Source organism: Budorcas taxicolor, chromosome 11, assembly GCF_023091745.1.
Source record: "Budorcas taxicolor isolate Tak-1 chromosome 11, Takin1.1, whole genome shotgun sequence".
Lineage (NCBI taxonomy): Eukaryota > Metazoa > Chordata > Mammalia > Artiodactyla > Bovidae > Budorcas > Budorcas taxicolor.
The window spans coordinates 22,946,047-22,967,034 of NC_068920.1; the positions used below are offsets into that span (position 1 = coordinate 22,946,047).

Below are 20,988 nucleotides of genomic sequence, written 5' to 3' on the forward strand. Positions count from 1 at the left end.
CAGAGTCTCTCAAAGTTTCAAAGAGCTAAGGTACAGTCATAATTCATTATTGCTCAAGACAGTGAAACTGGGCCCCACCTTGTACTCTGATGAAAAGATTACTTTTAGCTTATAGCCTCCTTTCAGCCTTCTTTTAAATTAAGATAACAAACTAGCCATCAGATAAAGGTATCTATTAAGACACTCTAAATACCCCTATAGAAAGATAAAAGATTTGCAACTAGGTCAAGCTCAGCCCTACTCCAGTACTCTTGCCTGGAAAATCCCATGGACAGAGGAGTCTGGTAGGCTGCAGTCCATGGGGTCGCTAAGAGTTGGACACGACTGAGTGACTTCTCTTTCACTTTTCACTTTCATGCATTGGAGAAGGAAATGGCAACCCATTCCAGTGTTCTTGCTGGAGAATCCCAGGGACGGCGGAGCCTGGTGGGCTGCCGTCTATGGGGTTGCACAGAGTCAGACACGACTGAAGCGACTTAGCAGCAGCAGCAGCAGCAGCAAGCTCACTATGAAACTGAGGTAAATGATAACTCAATAAAGCTGAGACTACAAAACAGCCTTTCATTATACCCTTTTTGTAAACTCCACCCCCAGAACCCAGTCATTAAAATAAAAAAACACATAAATTTTTTTGTTGTTCTTCACTCCACAGGGTAGAGAAAGTGGACCTCTGAATACAATTTCAAATCCAGTCTGATTTGCTTCCTTTTGAATCTGCAGGCAAGTTAACACTTACTGTTTGGAGATGAATGGGCAATTTTCTTTTGGGATAGAGAAGGGAGGAGAATCAGCTCAACATCCCTAGTAAACAAGAAATAGAAGTTCTTTTCACACACAATTACACCAGTATGTGTTTGCGCTTTAGATTCACTTTTACTTTAAAGTCAGATTTATTAAAATCATTGCATGCATCTAAGTCACTTTCAGTAAAGATAAAAAGGACTTTCGGTTCATCCTGAATCCTGAGGCTCTTCATCAGGTGATTTTCATGAACGAATAATTGTTTAGTAAGATAAACATTTCTCTCCTCAAACATGTGAACAAGAAATAGTAGCTCTTTTCAAATAAAATTACTCTTATTTCCAGAGCAAAGCACACACATTTCTAAGGCATTCTGACCGAGCTCTAACAAGGAGGTGGAAGCAAAGCAATTCCAGAGCCCTGAAGTTCTATTCGCTTCAGCCAACACGTGTGGAAATGCGCACATTTCATTGAGAGAAATAAGAAAGGAACGTATACAGGTGCAATCCTTTGAGCTACATCCCCTGAAAAGGAAAAAGAAAAGGGGGTCTTCACCCTCAAGAAGAGTTCCTTTACAATCTGAAACCAAGCCTTCCCTCTACTGTTGAAGATCTTGGAATCACAGAATTTTAGAGCTGCACTGGACTTCAGGAGTATTGTTTCTGGCAGATGGAGAGAGCAGAAATTCTGGAGACGGGCTGCAGACATCACGTCTGTGAGAGGCAGAGCCATTTGAATCCCTGGGCCACAAGGGACAGAGGATCTTCAACATCCTCAAGCCTAAGTCCAGAGTGGATCTCTCTCCCTCCCAGCAGAAACTGGAGGCAAACCCCATTCTGCCCCCTCTCCTGAGCTCCGTGCTCAACCCCCCAACCTGTCCCACTGTAGGCAGTCCTCACACTCTCCATATTCCTGGGGACCATGCCAAGTGGAGGACCCCATCCCAATTCCATCACCCACCCCCAGCAGCGTTTTTCAGCCTTGGCTAAAGGAGGTCACTCCTGGAAGCACAGAAACAGAACTCTCAGAAAAGGCAGAAAGGAAGTCGGCATTGCAAGAGCTCTGTAGACACAGATATGAATCAATTCCTAGGAGACACTGTTTTTTTTTTTTTTTTAAAGGAGAAGAGTGGAGGAACCATACACTCTCGTTTATATCAAAAAAGACAGAAAGATTCCATATACATGGATGTCTCCCCTACCGCTCAAAGGATGCCACTGGCTGCCAGTGGAGAGGGAATCTGAGCAGCTTCAAACTAGGGGGATGGGGGATAAGGTGTGGGGGGAACACCACTGGGACTGACCTTTCATCCTACCCCCCTTTTCTGCCTTGTGATTTTGACACTAAATACATAAGCTACCTAGTCAGAAAACTCATTTCTTAAAATCTATATTTACACAAAGTAAAAGCCCCCAAATGAGCTAATCAAACACAAATCATGTTTCATTAAAACAGATAAATATTTAAAATAAGAGAAATTCAATTTTTAGAAAGACAGAGCAACAAATAATGCCGGGGTGGGGATGGGTGGGGGAGGTCTTCGGAGGAAAGACGTCTCAACCCAATGACACTCACAGTTAAACCACTTCGTGACATTTCACAAGATGACTTTTGAATTTAGCAACTTCCTCTAGGCCTTAGCAACTTTATGTTGTATATACCTTTGCTGACTCTGTTTCAGATAAAAAGCACAGAATGAGGAATGAGACAAAAGCGAGGGGGGACAAACCACAGGATTTTTTAATTACTTGTCTGAAATATGAATTTAGAACTGAAGAAAACTTTTCCAGTAAAACCCTGCTCTTTTTTTTCAAATGAGACAAGAACCCAAGCTTTGTGTTGTTGTTTTGGTAAATAAGCTGGAGTAGGGAATATTTTTAACAATAGGATGGTTGGGAAACCCTCAGCACCAACCCCCTTTCCCACGCCCCAGAAATCCTAGTTCAACACTGAGAGACGCTTTAATGCTGCGGACTTTCAAAAACATACTTCAAAGAAGATTAACCACTGACAACAGTTATAAGCAGAGCCCTTCTATTATAAGGAAGTTGGTAAATGATTCACCAAGTACATATTTTTTGGCCAAGTAAAAACCCATTACAAATGGGTTAATGAGTTCATTTTGTGGCACATGGTCATGTAACTGAGGCCTAAGGGATAGTGGTCTTTTCATAAAGCCTATTTTTAACCACTATAAACTATGTGAAGGTACTTTTCCCATTGATTGCTCTCTATCCTTTTGCTTTTCTGGCAAAACTACTAGAAATTGTCATTAATAGGTCTGCAGCAAGTTTTTCCTTTGTCTTATTTACTGAAAGGGTTGACTTACTTAAAATAGAAAGCTTCTGAAAAGCACACAACCAAATACTGCAATTAAATTACACAGACTGAATTCTTAATTTTTTTTATAAGTTGCTGCCACAAAAAGATATTTCCAGATTGTATCTGCTTTGATACAATCTGTCCATGAAATTTTTCTTTATGAATGTAATTCAGAGGCCATGCTTCAAAAATACTTGAGAGTACTGGGGTATACTGTACTTTTTGTATAAGTGACTTCAGACTGGGAAAGGAATTTCTACATATTGCCCACACAAACATGAGACATTCTGACCCCCCAAAAGATGATGATAATACCATCTGAACCACCAGGGAAGCCCATAATATGACCATATCATATAGTAATAGATCTATTACTATAGATCTATCTAGGGTAATAAATCTATCAACTTCACACAATGAAAACAGGAATGGAGAATGTTAAACAATCCAAGATTCACATTTCACCAGCAGCAACTGGGCCATTAATTAACTTTCGATCAGAAATTAGGCCTATTCGATCTGAAATGCAGGGTCCAAATAAGAAACAGGTAGGCCTAACCCAGTGATTAAAAAGAACTGGCCCCTGAGTTTCTCATCACTTAGTCATCCATTCCAACGCAAATATGTAAATAAAATTCCACTACAATGGAAGCAAGTTTATTTAGTTTTTACTTCATACTCCTAAGCATACCAAGATGGCCACAATTCAGCCTTAGTCACTGCCCACAGAGAAAGTTCATCTTTTCTCAGTACCTTTGCTCAAACAGTTTCCTCTTGCTGGTATATTCTGCCTGTCCCCCGGGTCCCATCCCTGCACTTTCTCTCCTCCTTCTAAAGCAGGAACTCCCAGGAAGAACACTCCCCACACACATAATTTCCCAGAAGAGGCCCAGGGGTGCTGAGGCCTGGGTGAATATATTTTCTGGAATAATTAAGCATACTGCATTGTAAGAGTTTACACATGCTTATAGGTTTGTCTGCTAGAAGGCACAGGCCCTAGCTCATCTCTGTATCCCCCTTCCACCCCAATATTTGGTAGGCGGTGTTCAATAAGCAACTACAGAAAGAAGCCTCTCAGAGTGAGGCAGGGCAGAAAGACCAATAAATATCTTGAGACACAGGTAAGAGGCACCATGTGATAAAGAATGAATGAAATATTGCCATTTGCAGCCACCTGGATGGACCTAGAGTATATCCTACTAAGTGAAGTCAAAAACAAGTATTATATAATACCATTTATATGTGGAATCTTTTCAGATTTTTAGATTGGTATTAGTATTTTTTAATAATACCAATGAATTTATATACAAAAAAAAACAGAAACAGACTCACAGACATAGAAAACATTTATGGCTACCAATGGGAAAAGGGTGGGGAGGGAAAAATTATGAGGATGCAATTAACAGATACAAACAACTATACATAAAATAGGTAAGAAATAAGGGTGTACTGTACAATACAGGGAACTATATTCAGTATCTTATAATAACCTATAATGGAATAGAATCTGAAAAATATATATAACTGAGTCACTTTGCTGTACAGCTGAAATTAACACAATATTGTAAATCAACTATGAATTTTCTATTTAAAAAAGACAGAAACAGACACACAGAACCAATATCCAGACAAGTAGATACACATATTGTTGTTCAGTCGTTTAATCACGTCCCACTCTTTGCAACCCCATGGACTGCAGCATGCCAGGCTTCTTTGTTCTTCATTATCTCCTGGAGTTTGCTCAAACTCATGTCCATTGAGTTGATGATGCCGTCCAACCATTTCATCCTCTGTTGCCTCCTCCTTCTCCTGCCCTCAGTTTTTCCCAGCATCAGGGTCTTTTCCAGTGAACTGGCTCTTAGCATCAGGTGGCCAAAGTATTGGAGCTTCAGTTTAGCATCAGTCCTCCAAATGAACATTCAGGGTTGATTTCCTTTAGATATGCATATACAAAGTCAATAAACATAACCCTTTGGATTACTGTCATAATCCTTCCTCCCCAAAAGAGGTACATGTGATATGGGCAGAGTGCTGTGGAGAAACAAAATAAAAGGGGGTCACTTGGCCCTGGGGGAGGGAGAGTCTATAAGGGAAGAGGGGAGAGCAAGGCCAGGGTCAGAGAAAGCAGACAGGAGGGGGTGAAACGGGAAATGAGGATCAGGATGAGGGCTACTGCCTACAAGAGCAGAAAGTGTGAACAGAACCTGGAAGGTGTAAAAGACACAGGGGATCTGAGCCACAGGAAAGCACTGTCTGCTGCGCTGTCTATACAGAACCCAGGAAAGCATGCTGGGATGCAAGGCAGTGACTACAGCAAAGCCTGCAGAGTCCCAGGTTGGTCCTGCCTCTGCCCTCGCCCAGCCCTAGGGCTGCAGGCAAGTTACTGAAGACCTTAGTCACTTAGTCGCTTCAGTCGTGTCTGATTCTTTGTGACACTATGAACGAACTGTAGCCCGCCAGGCTCCTCTGTCCATGGGATTCTCCAGGCAATACTGGAGTGGGGTGCCATTTCTTTCTCCAGGGGATCTTCCTGACCCAGGGATCGAACCTGCGTCTCCTGCATTGCAGGTGGATTCTTTTCCATTGAGCCACTGGGGAAGTCCCACTGAAGACCTGTAAGCCTGTTTAAGCATCCAGCATATGGAGTTGCTGGTGTCTTTAGGGCAGACAGGTAAACTGAGGCCAAGTCGAGAAGAAAACACATCTTGTTCCATGACAGGCAGGCAGAAGCTCCAGGACCCACCAGGCCTCTGCCTGAAATGCCAGAAAGCATTCACCCCCCTTCAACTGTGGTCAAATCAGACCACCGGACTGTGACACCAGCCAGCACCACCTGGACCCACCCGAGTCCCTTAGGATGGAGTCATCATTGTTCCCACACACAGGGCTGGACTGAGGGACATTGCCCAACACCACCCACCCTGTCCTCTTTATTATATGGAATTTGAGGTTTATAATGAAGTCTTTCCCTCAATACATCTCACCGTTTCATTATGCTCATGCTAAGTCGATTCAGTCATGTCCAACTCTTTGCGACCACATGGACTGTAGCCTGCCAGGCTCCTCTGTCCATGGATTTCCCAGGCAAGAATACTGGAGTGGGTTGCCATGCCCTCCTCCAGGGGATCTTCCTGACCCAAGGAGCGAACCTGCGTCTCCTGCATTGCAGGCGGATTCTTTGCCACTGACCCTCTGGCTATTTTAAAAGGTGCCTTCCATCTCCCAAAAGCAGTCTCTTCAGAACCACAAAGGATCTTTCCACTCTCTTTGCGAGCAGCTCCAGGAAAGACTGCAAGGCTCAGGGTCAGTTGCTGGCCATGGCGTTACCAGGCCCCTGGGCCCCCAGGAGGCACTTTCCCTGCTCTGCCAAGCACCCTGCCTCTCATCCCCAGCCTCCTGTCGGGCGTGCACACTTGCAGCTATGGACTTCTTCCTCCACTTCCATGATTCATGTTCCCACCACTGACCTCCCTCCCACTTTTGACCTCTGCTCTGCTCCGGAAACCCCAGAGTCTTCCCAGCTCCCTCCCTCAGCTCTCAGCCTGGTGGGAGAGCTGTCTGCCCCCAGCGTCTGCTTTACCGATTTTACCGCCACATGGGCGAGGAGAGAGAAGAAAAGTCACTGCTTGTCCAGACTCCCGCAGTGCTGCTCTGGACGATTTTTCTTCCACCATCCCCTGCCATTTAGTAATACACTTGCGGACTAAAAGCTCTAAGTGTGTGTAAAATCAGCCAATCATGTGAAAGTAGCATCTCTGCCCTTATTTGTTAGCCTGAATAGAAAGACCTCTAAAATGGACTTTTTTAAGAAAGCACTCGAATGCATTTTGTCTGATTTTGTATTCATGAAGTGTTCTGTTGTCGTTCAGTCACTAAGTCGTGTCCGACTCTTCCTGACCCCACGGACTGCAGCACGCCAGGCTTCCCTGTCCCTCGCTATCTCCCAGAGTTTGCCCAAGTTCATGTCCGTTGAATCAGTGATGCCATCCAACCATCTCATCCTCTGTCATCCCCTTCTCCTCCTGCCCAATCTTTCCCAGAATCAGGGTTTTTTCCAGTGAGTCAGCTCTTCACATCAGGGGGCCAAAGTATTAGAGCTACAGCATCAGTCCATCCAATGAGTATTCAGGGTTGATTTTTCTTAGGATTGACTGGTTTGATCTCCTTGCTGTCCAAGGGACTCTGAAGAGTGTTCTCCAGCACCACAGTTTGAAAGCATCAATTCTTAAAGTGTTTAATTAGCACTAATTATGAACTGGGCCCCTAACACAGGGCTGTTGGAGGGAACGGGGGTGGCAGGCACCAAAGAACACAGCAGGCGTGTTCTGCTCCCCTCATCAGGCTCAGCTGCTGCCTCCTTCTATAAAGGGGGTAGAAGAGCTCCGAACACCCTTCAAGAGAGGCACCATCCTTCCAGCCAAGAAGTACCTCCCCTCCAGACCAAAGTCTGGCTCCTCCTAACCCTGGATAGGATGCGCCCTGCAGAGCAGCTGGCCGAGGGCCTGAGAGCAGAGCCGGTCATGCCCTCTCTGGTCCCTCCTAGTTGTCAGCATCCACCAACCTCCACATTCCTGGAGAGCTTAGGTACCACACCTCACATCCCCGGGGAACCTGGGGAGCTTCAGTGTTTAAGAGGACAATCCCTCAAACCCCCCTAGGTTCCTGGGCTTGCTAAACTGAATCAACTTCCATCCCTTCTCCCAGGGAAGCTTTGCTAGGGAACTTCAACTAGAATACCCTGGCGCCTGGCTCTCTCACTTCCCCAGCACCTGCTCTTCAAAGTCCCTCCAATCTCCTAATGTTTCCCTTCTCACTGTCACCACCTCTAACTACTTGTCAGCATCTCTCAACACCCTTACTTCTTAACGTCTCAACAACTTTCCCTTCCAACTGTCTATTTCACTTTCGCTCCGAGAAGGCGCTGCTGAAAGAGAAAAATCACAGACTGGCACAAATCCTGACGCTTTTGATTTTCAGTGGGTTGATTATACCCAGCAACCCATTCAACTGACCCCAGGCAGCTCCTTCTCTGCTCCCCCATAAAGACCACCCAAAACATCCGCTCATCCTCAAAACTCCGGCTTCACTTCCATCCCTTCATCCCTCAGCCATGACCTCCCACCCCACTTCACAAGATGAAAATCCTTTCACAGTAAACCCTTCAACGCTTTCCCTTTGATGTGAGCAGTGCCTCTAAACTTCTGTTGTCAGGAGAATCACCTGGGCAGCCCCTTCACTCGGACAGGTATTTGGACTCACTAGGCCTGAATCGAATCCCAGAAGCACACAGTAGATTCTGATGCTGGTCCATCCACCAGATTGGAGGAAAATCAGTCTAGGATATGGATCTCAAACTCCAGCCCTCAGGCCAAATCCAGCCCCTGCCTGTTTTTGTGTGGCCTGCATGTTAATTATGTGTTTTTACTTTTTTTAAAGGGTTGGGGAAAAAAAAAAAAATCAAGAGAATTTTGGACTTTCCCTTGTGGCACAGCAGACAAGAATCCACCTGCCAATGCAGGGGACACAGGTTTGATTCCCTGGTCCAGGAAGATTCCATGTCCCACGGAACAACTGCTGCTACTGCTACTAAGTCGCTTCAGTCGTGTCCGACTCTGTGAGACCCCATAGTCGGCAGCCCACCAGGCTCCCCCATCCCTGGGATTCTCCAGGCAAGAACACTGGAGTGGGTTGCCATTTCCTTCTCCAATGCATGAAAGTGAAAAGTGAAAGTGAAGTCACGCAGTCATGTCCGACCCTCAGCAACCCCATGGACTGCAGCCTACCAGGCTCCTCCGTCCATGGGATTGTCCAGGCAAGAGTACTGGAGTGGGGTGCCATTGCCTTCTGCCACGTAACAACTATGCCCGTGCAATTAAACTACTGAACCTGTGCTCAGGACAACTACTGAGCCTGTGGGCTGCAACTACTGAAGCCCACATGCCCTCGAGCCCGGCTCCACAAGAGAAGTCACGCCAGTGAGAAGCCCCCAATTAGAGAAAAGCGTACACGAAGCAACGAACACCCAGCACGGCCAAAAATAAGGTGTTTTTTTTTTAAAAAAAAAAGAAGGGAATGCCACAACCCATGTAAATTACACAAAATTCAAATTCCAGTGTCCGTAAATAAAGCTTCAGGAGAACACAGCCAGGCCCAATGATTTACATACCGTCTGGGGCTGCTCTGAAGTGTCAAAGGCACAGTGACATGGATGCAACGAAGACTGCCTGCAAAGCTGAAAATATTTGCTGTCCGGTCCTTTATATAAAAAGCTTGCTGCCCCCTGGTCCGCAGGATGAAGTGCAGACACCTCACTAGAGCCTTCCAGCTTCTCTGTGACGTAACCCCCGCCTCCCTCCCCAACCTACGGTCCCACAGTCTTCACAAGCGCAGCCCCACCGGCCACTTCAGTGGGCTCAGCACCTCAAACGAAGCGCAGTTTCACACTTCCCCACTTTCTGTACGTGCTGTTGTTTCTACCCACCTTGCCACACAAACACTTCTTCGTTCTTCCAAGACCCAATTCATGTTCCGCCCCACCCGTGAGATGCTCTCTGACAACCAAACCTCACCTGACCCCCCACTGCACTAAACTCATTTGTATCCCAATTATCTGTATACAGCAGTGATTCTCAAAGTTCTCGCTCCCAGCACCACCAGGAGGGCTCATGAGACCACCCTCTGGCTGGGTCTGCCCTGCAGAGTGGCGGATGGGGTGCCAAGCAGAGAGAATGGACATTTCTAACAAGCTTCAAGGCTGACGCTGCTGGCCCAGGCACTGCACAGAAGCAACACCGGTTGACTTCTGTGTCCCTCGCCCCAATCGCCAGTGAATTTTTTGAGTGTGAAGTCGCTCAGTCGTGTCTGACTCTTTGCGACCCATGGACTGTAGCCCACCAAGCTCCTCCATCCATGGGATTCTCCAGGCAAGAATACTGGAGTGGGTTGCCATTTCCTTCTCCAGGGTTTTTGAGGAAGGGCCCAATTTATTCATGTTTGAATCATCCCAGCCTCATTTGGTTCCAAGAATTCCTGGAATACGGCAGAAACTCAGGATTTGCAATCTGTGGTCTAACCGCACGAGCTTCCTCCTGGGAGTCAATGATTTTCACTCTCGGACGATGAAAGGGAAATTGAGTGGGGAGAGAAGATTTGGCCTTGAAGGAACCAGTGAGGCCAAAGAAATAAATGGAAGTGGCTCTTTGCAGGACTGACGTTTTCTGGCCTGCCAAATGCATCCTGAGCTGGGGTCAACTGGAAAGCCCTAGGGTGGAGAGCAGATGGTTCAAATCAGAAACCCGAGGGTATACCCTGGAGGCAGCACCAACAGGGGGGATATTCAGTGGCGGGCCCTTTCCCCACAAAGACCCATCCACTGTCCACTTGAAAAACAAGATTATCTATATCAACATCTGATCACATACACCATTAGCATGGGCCTATACACAGTGTTCTTGCCTGGAGAATCCCAGGGATGGCAGAGCCTGGTGGGCTGCCGTGTATGGGGTCGCACAGAGTCGGACATGACTGAAGCGACTTAGCAGCAGCAGCAGCATACTGTTACTAATGATAAACATTTGTTGAGTACTTACTACTTGTTTAGAATACAAAGGGAAATAAAACCTGACCCTCAAGAAAACTTTAGTTTGAAACTCAGCATACAAATGTAGAAGGACAGCTAACAAAATAAGGTAACATTTATTAAATGTCAAATACGAATGGTGTCAAAGGTAAACAGTAAATTCTACAGGAGTCCAAGGTGTCCTGTGGCTTTCCCATCTCCATTCCACTAAGCTACCATGTGTAAACCTCAATCCTAAAGGAAGGCAACCTTGAATATGCATTGAAAGGACTGATGCTGAAGCTCCAATACTTTGGCCACCTGATGCAAAGAGCTGACTCACTGGAAAAGATCCTGATGCTGGAAAGACTGAGGGCAGGAGGAGAAGGGCAACAGACGATGAGATTGTTGGATCTCACCAACTCAATGGACATGAGTTTGAGCAAACTCTAGGAGATAGCGAAGGCCAGGGAAGCCTGGCGTGTGCAGTCCATGGGATCACAAAGAGTCAGACAACTGAGTACTGAACAACAGCATACTTCTATTAGCACCTACACCAGTTCATCAGGACATAGTACTTGTATATTAATATTTATGTGGGTCTTTTGTCTCCTTTATAGGTGTATAAACTCTTCTAGGACAGAAACCTTGATTTTTTTTTTTAATCCTTATATTTCTACGATCTGACCAAGTCCTTGGCATTAGAAGTATGAAATAAATATTTAATAATGACTTTGGAATGTGAGTTAAGCTTTTAACCAAGGGCAAGGCTTAGATAAGACAAGAATTGAGGGTTGGGCTTTCCACAGACAGGCAAGGGAACCAACCAGGTGACTGAAAACTCCAGGCAGGTAGAGAAAGTTTCTGGTCAGAGGCTTCAGTAGTGTCAGACTCTTTGCGACCCCGCGACTGTAACCCACCAGGCTCCTCCGTCCGTGGAATTTCCCAGGCAAGAATACTGAGTGGGTAGTCATTCCCTTCTCCAGGGGATCTTCCCAACCCAGGGATTGAACCTGAGTCTCCAGCCCTGCAGGCAGATTCTTTACCATCTGAGCCACCAGAGGCGGGGGTAGTTGGGAAGCCCATGAGTTGAGAAGGCCAGGCCTTGAGAGCTAGTCTTCACTCATCCAGCCTTTTAAACTGTAATACAAGCCTACAGGAAGAGACCTAAACCTTGACTGCTTTAACCTCGGCAATCACTTCCTAGATTCTTATCTCCTGGTCTATTTTTCCTTTGTCCCGTTTTTCTGCTGATGCCACATTAGGGGGAAAAACTGAAATCCAGACAAAGAATCCTAATTTAATACTGAATTGATACTTTATGCAAATACAGACAAATTTGGGGGGGGGGGGTTCAGTTGGTTAAAAAAAAAAGTCTTGGCACTCAGTTCGCCAAAGTGCAAAGTCCTTAAAGCCAGGAATTCCTCCTCTTGCAAAGCTCCTCGGATATGATCAAGTGACACACACATTAGGAATGTCAGCATTCTGGCAGCTGAGTCCATTTAGGACTAGTTGAGTCCTAGTCCATTCGAAGGCTGGGACAGTTTAAAGATGGATCTTGTCATAGCCCACAACCTAAACAGGGTGGAGAGGGTATGAACAGATGATTTAAACAGAAAAGCAGATCAGTTATCCTCCTCTCCCTGCCCAAGCTCCACATCTGCTCAACAGAAAGGAACTCATTCTAGAAACACAGTTTTCAACAAACTCATCTGTGAGGCACCTGTGAAGGCCCATACATCCTCCGTTTCCTATACTCTGGACCTGAACTGCTGGGCTCCAAGTCTCTAATTAAATAAGATGATTTTGCATTTAACCTCTTTCAGGGGAGTCCAGGCTAGTCAAAGCCCCTGGAAACTAAAACCAGAGACTTCTCCTGAGTATAGTCACAATGCACATGGGCTCCCCCGAAGAGCTAAGAGAACAGATAAATGGAAGAACTGGATGAAAAACAGAGCTCTTCACTCACATAGCAGAATGCTCAGCAGATATTTCAGGTGTTGCAAATAATAAACGACTTGACCCAGGGAGACCTAGAAGCCAAAGACATTCCCACAAGCGCAATCAATTCAGAAATTACAAACACACATGTGAAATCCTAAAACATTAAGGAGAGGATTCACTGTCGTCTGTAAGTGGTATATGAGGCACTACTTGGGCAACTTGAGATATGTTTTATCATTCTTGGCAAATTGCAGGCCAATAAGAAGGCACTCTTTAATGGGCCAGGAGCAAATGTGTATCAAGGGCTGGGCTCTTAGCCTAGGTCTGTCCTCCAGAGCTGGCTCCACATTTCTCGTCCCCCTTCTGTGGCCCAGAAGTCCCTCAGACCACTTCACCCAGGCGCTCTAGGCCAGCCACCCACCAGGGGCCACGGCAAGAGATGCAAAGGTCAGGGGATGGGGAGCAGAAGGGCCAAGTTCTCTGCTTTGCCCCTGCATCCAGGCAACAGGACTTTCTCCCTATTCCCCTTCAGCACCCAGTCTTGGTACCTGAACATCCTTTATTGGCTCCTATAGTGCCACCCACAACTCTTAAGTAATTCAGAGAAGTTTCTTCATTATAAGCCATTGAGTTGAATTGTTTCCTGCCAGGCCCCTGTCTGATACAAGGACCGTACGGCACTTCACATCTATGTAAAATGTCTCAACTCCCAAAGGTAGGTCTTTTGCCATCTCCCACATTACACGTGAGGACCCTGAGGCTCCAGGTTGGTAGAATACCAACTGACGGTCACAAAGGAAGTTTCCTAGCAGACCAGGAATTACCCGCACGTCAGTCTAACATCTAAAAGGCCCTTGAAAGTGTGAGGGAGAAAAAACACATCAAGCTTCCAAACCCTCAAGCCACAGTTTCGCCTCAAACCACATTGTTTATGGTTTGGGATTCTCCCTCGGCCTAAATAAGCCAGCTGGGGTATTGCCCTTTACGGGTGTCTTCCACCAAGAATCACTGTGATTGGACCCAGCTGAAGGGCAGCAGGGCTCCCTAAGATCTAAGATCACAGGTGTGCCTTTCTTGTCTAGAGCCCACATTTTTCCTTCCGTGTACCCCCAAATCCCTCCCCTCTCTGTCTTTCGTTCTTTCTTATAAATTAAAACCAGGATTCCTTTGCCAGAAATCCAGGAGACTCAAGATGATGGTGGAGGCAGTTACAGGGCACTTAATAACATCCATCCTAGGTGCTTCTTAGCCACCAATCTCCAGGATCTATTAACAATCTATCTCTTTCCATACAAAAAACAAAAAACAAAAAAACCCTGGATTGTGCTGTACTGCTGCAAATGGAAAGTGCAATTAAAATAAATTGTGATGGAGGGTAAGGGGTTAAGTATGAAACAAACTCCCCAGAAAGGAAATTCGGCTCTGAGTTAGATTTCATTTCAGGGCTAGAGAATTTGCTATTATTGCTGCCTTTGCAGGTCCCTGGCAGTCACTACATCCTCACTACAAGAACAGGCACTGGCAGCTGAAAAAAACCCCTCCTGACCTTCGGGATTTCACAGCTGATGAGAAGGCAACTGTCGGATCAGGTGGAGTTCTGAATCAAAGCCTCAAAGGGGGCCAGGTAGAGGGCGGCTCAGAAAACAGCATCTGAGTAAACCAAACATCCAGCTCTCACTTCCTCATTGCTGAAGGAATGGGAGTGGACAGTGCAGCAGGTATGCTCTTGTGTGAAGGAAAGAATTTTTAAAGTTCACTAGGGAACAGGCAGAGGAAGAAAACTGGATGAAAACTCAGCAGGAAACAGGAGTATGCGGGCCCTCCTCCAGAACGCCTTACCCAATTCCATTTAAATAACATACAGCTGTCCCTTCAACCACATAGGTGTTCATCTGCCTGTAATTTACAGACAGCCCCTTGTATCCTCCGTTCCTAGACTCTGCAGATTTAAGCAGCTTCAGTACTGGTACCGCGCTGTAGTACTTACTATTGAAAAATATCCACACATAAGTGAATCCATGCAATTTAAACTTGTCTTATTCAAGGGTCAACTGTGTATTTACTGGCTTACTACTAAACACAGGGCAGATCTAGCCTGTAGCATCTAGAGAGACCAGAAAAATGGGTTAAGAGCCTCAACGCTTAGAAAGATTTCTTACCTGGAATTACTGTCTGTTGCTATTTTCAGTTTCAGTCCAAACACCTGCAGCAGCCTCTCTCTTCTTCCAATAACCTGTCCTGCTAGGGAGCCTGGACCCTCGAGGACGGACTGACTGAATAAACCACGGCCCTCGGAAAACCACAGCATCCTGTGTCCCTCCTCCCTTGCGGATGGAGATCGCACAGGGCACAAAATAACTGTCAACCCGATTTTCCAAGCCTCGCTGCCCGAAACACCCCGGTCTCTTATCCCCAAACGGTAGGCTACTGCTTAGACATCACTCAGGCTTACTTTCTAAGTAGGCTCAACTAACTTAAAAATAATGAAGACTTCAGTGCACTGACGGAACACGATTTCATTTATCAGAAGGCTTTAGAACTGGCTTACAGGAAAGGAGGCAACCCCAAAGTTCAAACAAGACCAAAACAAAGTTTATTCGAATCTGCTGTGCAGGGTATACCCTTCCCTCCCCGCCCCCCATTCCTACAGGAGAAAAACATCAACTCAAACAAGCAAAACTCCACCTGTCCAGTCTGAAGCAGGGAAATCTGCATGGGGGCGGGGACGGAGGTAGATAACATCCCCCTCCTCGCCTCCCCCGGCTTCCCTCCCGCTCCGGCTCGGGGAGGGTGCCTGCGCTCACGCCCCAGCCGCGGCCTGGCCGCCCGCCCGCAGTTACCTGGTCCAGCGGGATGCCCAGGAGCTCGCTGAGCGGGTGCAGACAGGTGGAGCCCGTGGTGCGGTAGGACAGGCTGGACCGCGGCTCCGCAGCCATCCTGCATCTTCGGGAGGAGCCGCCCCCAGCCCCGGCCCCCGGCTCGGCGTCCTCCCGCCCGAGTGCGCGCGGGCGGCCGTCCCGAGGGCAGCGCGCGGCCGCCGGGCTCCCGCGGACCGAGCTGCAAGCCAGAGGACGAGACGCGGCGCAAAGTCTCGGGGCGCAAAACTTGGCGTTCGGCGCTGCGGCTACGGGCGCGGTAGGAGGGCCGCGGCCCAGCGCGCTCGGCTTCCCGCTCCCCTCCTCTCGCCGCTCATTGGCCCGGCCGCCCGGCCCGGGAGGCGGAGGGAGGGAGGGTTGAGTGGGGACCAGAGCCCGGCCCCCCGGGCGCCACCCGGCCCGCCCTGCCCCGGCCGCGCGGGGGGGACAGCGCCGCCACGGGCGCCGCCGCCTTACCCTGCGCCCGGCGTTGCGCAGCCCCGGGCGGGGGTGGGGCGGGAGGAGCCAATGCTCTTCCTTCTCCGGAGCTCCCCGTCCTCTCTCCCCGCCACCCGAAAACGACCTCCTCCCGGGTCACCAAGGCGGGCGCCTAGCACTCGGGAGCACCCTGGCCACACCCTGTTTTGGTTCCGCCGCAGTCTCAGCACCCCCACCCTCCCGGTTCCCGCTCGGGTGAAGGTTTCCTGCGCTTTCCCTGCGGCCAAGAGTTCATCTGCTCGGGGGCTGGAAACCCAAGGACACCCCGATGCTCCCAGCCAGCGCCCCATCACTCACCCCCTTCTCTCTCTCTCTCCTTACATTCCTGCGGACACGCATAGCTTCCTACACCCTCGGTTCGTGTCGCAGAAGCTCAGACACTAGAACTGCTCGCTTCTGACCTCGGATGTCCGGCCCCCCGAGGACTGTAAATTCTTTTCACTCCTGTAAGAAACGATGCTACTGCGGTACTGTGTGCTTTCTGATCACTTTCTTGCCAGCACCGGTTCTAAAAACGGGTTACCTGGCCCCTTCACTTCTTTGTCCCCAGAAGTGTTTCACTGGTTCTTGGGAAACTTTTCCAGTTGATACAGAGAGTTTGAGAATCATAAAAGTCTTGCTCTTTCCAGGAACTGCTGTAATGCTTGCTGATGAAGAAGACTTTCAGGAAAGCAGTGTTGAAATCAAATGGGTAGAAAAAAAAAATGAGTTGGTGTCAATCCCCAGGCTTCACCAGGTAACCAAGCTCAATACTTTGCATTGGAAGTTTACCTGGGAACGGACACTGAGCAACCCAGCCAAGGATTAGTTGGTGGAGAAACCAACCAAACAGGGGGGCAGTCCCTCTAGAACAGAACTAATTGTCCTCAACGTGACCTTCAGCTTCAAATCCAACTGAAGGCCTGTCAGACACTCCTACCACCTTTCCCTCCAAGGCTCAGCCTCACCCTGGCCTTCTGGAAGAGTTTCATCACCAAAAAGCTGCACAGAATTTTAGATGGTCAGGCCAGAGTTTCTCAACTTTTGTCCTCTACTGAGGAGCAAAAAAAATGTCCCGACCACCACTCCTGGTCTCATGAGGATTTTATAGGAGGCCACTATCATCACCACTCTCCTTTACTCACACAGTGGACACACTCACATACGCAGGCATATGCTTGAGGATCAGTGAGGCTGTGTATATGCGTGTTAAAGTCGCTTCAGTTGTGTCCAACTCTTTGCAGCCCTACAGACTGTAGCCCACCAGGCTCCTTTGTCCTTGGGATTCTCCAGGTGAAGAATACTGGAGTGGGTTGCCATGCCCTCCTCCAGGGGATCTTCCCAGCCCAGGAATTGACCCCGAGCCTCCTGCATTGCAGGCGGATTCTTTACTATTAATGCCACCTGGGAAGCCCCAATGAGGCTAGACAGGCTTATTAAATATCACACAGTTTTAGAAACTGACCAGAATTGAAACAATGTTCCTTTTATCTTCAGCAAGGTGACAGCTTACATGAGGTATTTGAGGGCAGAAAGAGTTTGAAACCTCAAAAAAAAAAAATATCTTAAATGTGAACTGCTAGAAAGCAAACATAGGCCAGTTTAGGTGGTGTTTATGAAGAAAACCCTCAGACCACTCATAGTTCTCCACAAAGCTATATTCTTCAGACTTCAAAAAATAGTCCTCACATTGGCATAGGTTTAAAAACAGAGATTAGCCCTACCTGGATTTTCTTCTCAACAAAATACAGATTATCCTCTAGTCTAAAATTTACCCTTAAAAAGGCAGGAACTATGCTTAGATCTTGAAAATAAAACATCACAGAACTTAAATCTTAATAATCCTGTCCTACTGATAACTGTAAGGCTTCCCTGGTAGCTCAGATGGTAAAGCGTCTGCCTACAATGTGGGAGACCCAGGTTCGATCCCTGGGTCAGGAAGATCCCCTGGAGAAGAAAATGGCAACCCACTCCGGTACTCTTGCCTGGAAAATCCCATGGACTGAGGAGCCTGGTAGGCTACAGTCCATGGGGTCTCAAAGAGTCGGACACAACTGAGCAACTTCACTCACTCACTCACTGATAACTGTAGTACAATTAATCCTCAAATAACTTGTAAGAAATGCAGCATCAAGAGAAGGTATCAGTTACACTGTTGGTGGTGGTGGTCGCTCAGCCGTGTCCAACTCTTTGCGACCCCATGGACTGTAGCTCACCAGGCTCCTCTGTCTGTGGGATTCTCCAGGCCAGAATACTAGAGTGGGTTGCCATGCCCTTCTCCAAGGGATCTTCCTGACCCAGGGATTGAACCCGCGTCTCCTGCATTGCAGGCAGATTCTTTACCTTCTGAGGCACCGGGGAAGCCCCAGTTATACTACAAGTTAATTCAGTTGGGTTCTGGAGGATGGGCTATGATTCTAAGACGCACCATGGACTTATCACTGTTTTTTCCTTCCCCTTTGTTTCCATCCTCTGTGAATCATACATTCATCATAATAATTATTATATGTTAGTTATATCTCTACAAAAGCTCTCTCATTTACCAGTGACAATAGCCCATGTGGTAGTTATTATAATCTCTATTTTACAAATGAGAAAACTGAAGTTGGGGGAGCTTAAGTGTCTTGATTGTGTTAAGGGAGGTTGAATAAAACATGTCTGTCTGATTTCAGAGCCTGGGCTCTCAGTCATTTGCTGTTTGCCTCTTAAAACATTTCTCTATCAGGAGGCCTACTCACATACCCGCAGGCTTGTCATTCCTATGGACAAAACACTGCATTTACTGTTCAAAAATGAGGTGGCTGGGGTGATGCTACAGGCACTTTGTCTCACCTGTCTTCTATCTGCAGTAAAATGAGGCTTTATATCAAGGTCAAGTTTTTAATCTCCTTTATGAAGCTATGCTCAGAATGTGAAGTCATCCAGAAGACCCAGCACTTATCCTGATGACTGGTCTAAAATTAAAGGCCAGACAAAAAAGATCTGAAAAAGAATCTGGCATGTTTCAGGAAGGCAGCTTGATGCTATTGACTGATAAAAATCCAACACCAGTCTCATGCCAACACAGACCCAGCCAAACATAAACAACAAAATTAAAATCACCCTCAAAGTTTATGAAGGTATAACTCCCCCAAGAAGATAGACTGTTATGATTCCATAAAAAATAATTATCACAAAAACTAATTAAACCATCTAAAATGACATAACCCACATAAAAATAAATTGTCATGCTAATAATACCACATATTTGTGTATATTCTGTATTCACAGAGAACATTCATTTATATCATCCCCTTTGATCCTCCCACCAACTCTAGGAGGTTGAAAAGGCAGGTGTTACCACTCTTATTATGTCATCATCATCTCCATTTTTGTTCATGAAAATATGAAGTTTCTGGTAACTTGCAGCTAGCTTATCCACCTAGTAACCTGCAAAAGTAGGATTCAAACTTAGCTATTCCACTGTTCTTTTTTAATCACACAGAAATCTTTTATTATACTAGGAGTCCACCTTCAGGAAAACAGCAGAAATTGTTGCCTGCCAAGGGCATTAAACTCCATGCCTTAATATTTGAGATCGGATCAGGAGAATGGTCTAAAGTGACCCACGATGGGTACCACTCTTGCTTTTTAAGCTGTTTCCTTAAGCATCATCCACACGAAATTGTAGGGAATTTATATTTTGCAATCAGTGCTTCACTTCTTCATGTTTTTAGCTCCACCATTCTACATTGGCTTGGAGCATCTATTGCCACCTACCTGCCTAACTTATTTTCTGAGTTGCAATCACAGTTAAACATTATTTTCATATTTGTACATGTTCAGAAAATTAAGAAGTTAATATAACTGAACACATGCCAGATTTTTCTCTTACTATTTCATAACATAGCATTTTCCTCTGAGAATAGTGGTATCATTTAGTCATTCAAAATAAATCAACACAAATCCTCTCAGCCTGCTAATCTCTGTACTTACATCAGGGAGATGCTGTAAAGACAAAAGAATCCAAAATAATATGCCAGCCTCTGAGAGAAACCAGTTATGAGAAATACAAAGCAGAAGTTAGTCACTGATAAGCAAATGCAGAAATAAAACCTGCTACAAAATGTCATTAACTAAAAGTACACAGAGCAATAAATATGATTTTGTACAATTCCTGAGTAGGCAGGACTGGAGCCTAAAACACAGAAAAGGAACAAGGAATGAAAGTCGAAAGAACCCAGCCTTTAGAGCAAAACAAAACTGGACATGAAAACCAGAAATGCTTTTTATTGGTTTTGTGACTGAGCAGGTTAACTATCATCATGTCTCAGCTTCCTGCTCTACAACATGAAAATAAGAATTACCGTCTCTTGTCACTGGTATAAGGACTGAAGGAAATATTATATGTAAACTAAACTGTTACCGAGTAATTGTTTAAAAAAAAAATGCTAAAATTGCTCCGTAGAAGCATACCCTCTACAAGCTAACATTTTAGTTTTAACCCTAGTCTTTTGGGAAGAAGAGGTTTCTAAAATGGATTGCATGTGTTCCTGCTTACTTGAATGGAGTTAGTGATCATAACTGAATGTTTACTGATGAATCAAAAACCCCTTCCTGCAATATAGTGATGACATCTTAGAGTCCACTGACTTGTCCAAAGTTTGTCCAGGCACTAAATTTCACCCAAAGAGAGAAACTTTTTCAGTTACTGTGTATACTTCCTAGTTTTTCAACCTCCTCTCGTAGTTCAGTTGTTGCTCCCTTGACGTCTGTTTTGGTTCTACTGTGAGTTAGGAGCTGGAGAAGGAAAGGGCAACCCACTGCAGTATTCTTGCCTGGAGAATCCTATGAACAGAGGAGCCTGGTGGGCTACAATCCACGGGGTTGCAAAGAGCTGGACACGACTGAGTGACTAGGCACTTCACTCCTCGTTCTACTGCCTGATTCCTGGGCCCCGTGATAATACCAAGCACAACAGTGCTTTCAAATGATGAGATGGCTGGTTTCCTGGCCATCTGTGCAGCCAATGGTACTCATGACTTCTCACTTAAATCTCCATGACCCAGCTTGTTCAGAGCCTGTGTGGCCATCAGCGTCAGCACATCAGGC

At 46.4% G+C, this 20,988-nt stretch overlaps 1 protein-coding gene across 1 annotated transcript in view; it reads right to left on the reverse strand.

Moving 5' to 3' along the window:
- MBOAT1 (membrane bound O-acyltransferase domain containing 1) overlaps window positions 1-15,520 on the reverse strand; it is a 113,571-nt gene extending 98,051 nt beyond the window's left edge. The window contains exon 1 of the mRNA XM_052649257.1: window positions 15,406-15,520. Within this exon, the coding sequence (XP_052505217.1) occupies window positions 15,406-15,501 (96 nt within the window). The 5' untranslated portion in view covers window positions 15,502-15,520. The remainder of the gene's footprint in view (window positions 1-15,405) is intronic.
- Between the last annotated feature and the right edge of the window lie 5,468 nt (window positions 15,521-20,988).